Consider the following 5,841-nt stretch of genomic DNA (forward strand, 5'->3'; position numbering starts at 1 on the left):
CAAGACTTTGCATGAGTATTTTCATGGCCACATACTTGAGTTTGCAAGACAATTCAAGCTTCCCAAAATTATAATAACTCTTAATTAGCAGTTGTGATTTGGACACCTCTTTTGACAGGACTACGCTTCCAGATTTCATGGCTAGCTATAGAATAGGAGCTTAACTACACAAAGATCCAGGTGCGCAAGCCCTTGGTAAGCACATCTCTTAAGAAGGCAAGAGAGTATGTCTTAGAACAACTAGCCTGCAATCCCACACTGACACCAACAGCAAGTTAAAAGGCTAAATCTGACACAGAACCTGGATATGTGGAGCCGCTTGGACAATCCAGCTGGAAGAGTAACACAAAGAGCACAACTGCAAAATCCATTAGCAGTACTGGGCCTTACAGCCTGAGAATGTCAAATAACAGCACTAGCTGCAGGCGCCCTGATGAAGAGCAGCAAGGACTGGTTGGTTTTTTAAACTAAATTTTGCTTTAAATTGCTACCGCTGTAAATCTCAAATAAGGACTCTATTTCCTCTCTGCACTCTTTATGTAGCAGCAATTCCTTAAGCCAAAGAAGTGGGACAAGTTCTCTCCTGTGTTATTTAATGGAATTCAGACTTAATGGAGTAGCATGAAGATGAATTGAATTCACAGACTACATAAAACAGGAATTATATTCCAGCCTCCAGCCACTACATTACTAGACCAGCAAAACTCTATCTTGACCTTTTATATTGGATTTACCTGGAAGAAAAGGCAAATAAAATTTAGCCTGGAGCTTTGAAAACCTGCAGCCTGAAAGTAAAGTCTCTTTATTCCACAGGAGATTCTGCCAAACTCTTTCAGAAAGGTCAAGAGAACAATAAACTTATGTCCCATAGCCAGAAAGAATCTAAGAGACATCTCATGACTTGATGCTTCAAGGACAAACACGAGTGATCAGAAATGGTTCAGAAAAATACCCATCACACAGCAGAAACCCAAACAACTTAGAGATACAACTTAAGCAATGTAAAGCAACACCAGTGCCCCAGCTGTCAGTATATCAACTTTATGTCAATACTCGATTCAAAGCAAAACAGAACTTGGTGATACTTTGAGTAAACATTGGCAAGACTTATTATTGTGATGGATAGAGACTTATTTCTTTGATCTTGTCTTTATTCCTTGACATAAAAGTTGACAAAAAAACAAGATGTATTTTAAAATGAAACAAAAGCCATACCAAAGCAAACTGAAATTCCTCTTCTGAACAGCATGATCCCACTTGTGAGAAAACACCCAACTTACAGCAGATGTTGGTTTCATACTCCTGCTGTTGGGACACTCATCCTCTCTGTGGTCACAGTGACATCCTGATGAAACCAGATTTAAGCTACAGGTGCAGTAATAATCTAGCTGTATTTGTGTAAATGGCAGCACAATTCGCCTGCCCTACTGAAGAATAGTGATTGTAGTGTAAGAATTTACACAGCCTAAGAACTTAGGGCATAAGTGCTGTGTCTCAGTGTTTATGTAACTGCACAACACAGACTCCCAGTCGTTCCAACATGTTAGTGCTATAGCATAAGAGGAATGGCAAAAATGCACAACACTATCCATGTTTAAATGACAATAATCCCAAAACTCTGTTTGACTTTACCCTTGCCATTTTCCAGCCTGAAACTGGCAGTAAGGGGGAGCAGAACAGCACAAGTTCCAGATTAGCAACTGAGCAGCTCCCTTCCTCAGTGGTTTTGTGATTTAAGATGCACACAGAGCGGAGCACTTCTGAAGCAACTCTTTAATATTTTAAGAGAGAATTCTTTATTCACGGAATGTGCAACAACTCCTTCCAAACTATATGCAAAAATAAATCCCAAAATTCTAATGAAGACATAGAGAAGAAAAAAAAAAAAACCAGCACAGCAGTGTTCCAAAGAGAATACATAATTTACAAGTATAAAATTCAAGCACTCCCTTCCTATGCCTGGAGCTCTTTTAAAATATTAACAATTAAATCTCTTCGGTAAGTGTATGGGGTATACTTTATTCTGAACCAGTGCCTTGGGAAAAGGTTACCACTTGGGGCATATATTTTCGTCCCTTCTTTGCCCATCAGAGCACGAAGAATCCTGTTGCGGGACAGGATTTTGTCATAAAATTCCACTCCACCTTTGGCATAGTCTTTGGATACAGTAGCTGCATTTCTGTCAGCCTTGCAGTCCAGGTGATAGGTCATAGCATCATAAGAAATGTAATAGAGGATTAGTCCTGCGGCAGCAATTATGAGGTTACAGATGCTGCGAAGTACCCTGGGGCCAGAATACAGACCCAGAGCTATCTTTATACCTGTCCCACAGAGACATGTACCAGCTAAGCACATTGGAGCCACAGCTGCACTCGCTAACGGGCTGCCATTCTGCAAATACACAACTTCTCTGGCAAGTGCAAACTTCTGTGCTTCAAGTGAAAATGTCAGAGCTTCCTTCAAAGCAACACCTTCATTGCTTTCCCAGTCTACTTCCTTGCCACCAATCACAACAACATGATTGACTATTCCTCTTTTATCCTCAATTGTGCTATCAAAATTAGGAGGGATGCCCACCAAAGAACCTGAAGGCAGCCAGGGGATTCCAGCACTGACCGGGTGGAAGCCAGAAGCTGCAAAGGCTTGGTAGTTGGTGGACTTCACTGCGGTATCTTGAAGGACATCCTGAAAAACAGCACAGAGCCTCTGAGAAAGCTCAGCTGGCTGCCCATCTGACCAGCACTCATGCAACAGTTTGAACGTCTGCTTAGGAAATACATGATAGGAAAGGTTAGCGCCAAACAGTCCCACGCAAGAAGTAGCCAACAAGGTGATCTTGTGTTTCTTGAACCACACGGATGTCTTCCGCAGGAACTGCACTCCCATAGTCAAATTCTAACCTGTTTGTAATACAGAATCAGGAATTAAAGTGTGCTTAAATAGGTCTTGCATCCCTGTAGCATTTTAAAAACAATGTAACAAGCAGCAGAGAACAATAACAGATGAAACAAATCTTCGTATGCATCAACAAAACACAGAATATTTTGACAGAGAAGGCAATACTCACTAATTTTGGGACCTCTGAACAACAAAGGATAACTGAAACAAAGAATTAACTTCTCCCTCTCCTCCAGTAAATCAATTCATTGTGGTAAGGCCAATAATAAGGCCACCACGCTTCCTCCTCTCCCCAGCAATCAATAGACATTCTGTATTTACCCGATACACTACTCCTTGCCAGCAGTCCTACTGCTGCACTCCACTACGGCAGCAGTCTGCAGATATTAAGGCCAGAAAGAGACAATAATTAGATGAATCTACCCTAACTTCCTCCACCGTGTATTTCCAAGAATTTTATTTAGTTACCTCAAAATTAAACTCTGTAACTTGAGCTTAATTACAACATCCAAAATGGGATCATATCTTGATTCAAAAATTTCAGGAGACAGAACTTGCCTTTGGAGTTTCCTCTAATGGATAATCAACATCAAAACACAATGAAAAAGAAAGTACGTCCTTCTTCTAGTTTTTCAGATTTCACCTGACAGGTTGTGGTTCCATCTTACTTGCAAACAGCTATTTGCAAACACCAGCATCCTTCCTTTCAGGGGCAATTTAAAAAAAAAATTGTCTGAAATAATTTGTCTGACAAATAATTCATGCAATTCAGGGCAGAAGCTGAGATAAAAACTGTTTGAGGGCAGATGGCTATGCTGTGACTATTCACATCAGCTGATAAATATAAAAACTTCCCAACCTGCCAGTTCCTTCAGTTCAAGAGTTCCGCTTCCCTTGGGGAGTATCAGCTCCTTTTATGGACCAAGCCATATGATGGGTTAGAGCCTAGGAGAGCTCTAATCTCTTAAAAAAATCCCAGTGGCTACAGAATGCTCTCCTAAAATGATGTGACTGTAAAGTCATAACAGTTAATAAATGGTTAATTACTGGTTAATCCAACCCTGCCTGCAGCAAGGGCGTGGAACTAGATGATTTTCAAGGACCCTTCCAACTTAAGCCATTCTATGATTCTGTGAATTAGGTACCTAAATCCAAAAGAGATCAATGACACTTGGGTGCCCGTTCCCATCTGCATTTTGCAGTGCTTCATCTCTCAGAGCCGTAACACATGTGCTGGGGAGAATCTTGCTGCAGCTGTTTCAGACACTGCTATTTCCAGCTGTCCTCATGGAAAGCCGAGGTAGCAAAAGGAAACTGTTTGGATGGAACTACTGAGGCCTCAGTGCAGAGTACCATCAAAGCTGGGTTTTGCTGAGCTGCTGGGCTTTGTACTGCAGCAGCTGAAACTTTGCTATACACTCTTTCCTTCCACTCAGGCTGAACAATACCCTCCCACAAAGGGCAGAGCAGACAACTGGGGGCTGTAACATCACAAACCAGCACTGTGCAATGTGCCGGGATACACCAGCCATGATCAAATGCAAACGGGTATCAATCATAGGGGTGCAGAAAGGGATTAAATTAAAGGCGGCGTTTTAATGATAGGTTATTACAACTCCCTCCCATGAAGTCCTTTCTAACTAAATTCACCAGAAGAATCCTTGAACGTTTGTTTATACTGCACCTAACACTCACTGAGCGCTTAACAGCAACAATGATGCATGTAAGTATACAATCATTACATTTGCATTGCTCAGAATAATAACTAGTGGCATTCTAACAGAGGACTGGAGGTGCTGATTTGTTTGACAAAATTATTTAAGAAAAACACTCCAAAGCACTGAAAGCTTGGCTGGAAACCCACTTTTGGGAGAAAACATCCTTGGCAGCGGAGCCAAAAGCAGAAGATGGTAATATTAAACACAAAGGATTCCCTGGGAGTTAACGACCTCTTGGCAAAGGCAGACCAGTAGGTGGATCTGATGGTAAGGCCATGCCGTTACAGGAAGGGCCGGCCCCAGCTGGATGACACCCTACTGTTCTGCCATGCACCCAGTGTGACCAGCAGAAATCAGTAATCAATCAGGTCGTGGTGGTCAGCGTCCATGAAAAGAAAAGAGGAAGAAATACCCCCAGGAGCTGTCAGCACCCAGCCCCAGCTCAGAGCCCACACCATCACACCGCAGGCACGTGGTATTCTTAACCTTTGTGCAACTTACTGGTAAGGAAGGCAAGCAGGAGCCACGTGGTGATTTATACTGGAGCATACCCCGCAAACTCTGACTTAACTTACTGAATTCTGATGAAGCCACACCGCGATTTATAGGCCTGTCTCCCTCAAGAGCTGAAATACTCTTTGCCACTGCGTGCACGTACAGACAAATTCGTGAGAGAGAACGAGGATTTCAGCTGCAAACGCAGGGCCGGGGCTGGAGCCGGCCTAGAAGCTGTTCCCTCTCCCTCCCGCCCCGCAGAAGCCCGGTGACCGCTCCGCGCCCAGCTCCAGCGGGGGCCTGGGGCCGGCAGCCCGCCCCGACGGCAGCGAAGGGCGGCAGCGAAGAGCAGCATCGCCTCCCCCCGCCCGCACCTACCGGGGCTCCCGCACCGCGGCTGCAGCCGAGGCGGGGCTCCGACGGGCGGAGGGCGGAAGAGGAAGGGGCGGGCGATGGGGCTCGTCTTTTTAAAGGGGCCTTTTAAAGCTAGAACGTCCCCCCTTTGCGTTCTGCGCTGTGTGCCGTGCTGCGCGGCTTGGCTACCCTAGGCCTCGTACCCCGGGTTGTGTCGCCTCCCCGCCCTCAGGAGCCCAGAAAGCCGCAGCTGCTGCCGCAGGGCCGCGGTGCCAGCTGGAAGAGCTGCAGGCGTGAGGACAGCTGTGCCAGCCCCATCCGGCTCGGCCCTGGTGTGGTGTCAGCACGCCGTGCAGAGGGGTGTTGTGTAAGGGAA

The 5,841-nt window shown here is 44.9% G+C and overlaps 1 protein-coding gene across 5 annotated transcripts; it reads right to left on the bottom strand.

Moving 5' to 3' along the window:
* Nucleotides 1-782: 782 nt before the first annotated feature.
* Nucleotides 783-5,572, bottom strand: TMEM177 (transmembrane protein 177). Of its 5 annotated transcripts, none has more exons than XM_052674500.1 (3): nt 5,490-5,545; nt 5,118-5,260; nt 783-2,900 (listed from the first exon to the last, which is right to left on the bottom strand). In XM_052674500.1, exon 3 carries the CDS (start codon nt 2,884-2,886, stop codon nt 1,954-1,956), a length of 933 nt encoding a protein of 310 aa, XP_052530460.1. In that variant the 5' UTR covers nt 2,887-2,900; nt 5,118-5,260; nt 5,490-5,545; the 3' UTR covers nt 783-1,953. The 5 variants fall into 5 exon arrangements, with proteins under 5 accessions (XP_052530460.1, XP_052530461.1, XP_052530458.1 ...); XM_052674501.1 differs by having other exon boundaries at nt 5,192-5,260; nt 5,490-5,542; XM_052674498.1 differs by lacking the exon at nt 5,118-5,260 and having other exon boundaries at nt 5,490-5,572.
* Nucleotides 5,573-5,841: the final 269 nt, after the last annotated feature.

The sequence above is a fragment of the Tympanuchus pallidicinctus genome, unplaced genomic scaffold (genome assembly GCF_026119805.1).
Source record: "Tympanuchus pallidicinctus isolate F22 unplaced genomic scaffold, pur_lepc_1.0 scaffold15, whole genome shotgun sequence".
Lineage (NCBI taxonomy): Eukaryota > Metazoa > Chordata > Aves > Galliformes > Phasianidae > Tympanuchus > Tympanuchus pallidicinctus.

Excerpts from the sequence above, each read along its gene's own strand:
- TMEM177 (XM_052674498.1), bottom strand. The coding sequence starts at position 2,886 with ATGGGAGTGCAGTTCCTGCGGAAGACATCCGTGTGGTTCAAGAAACAC.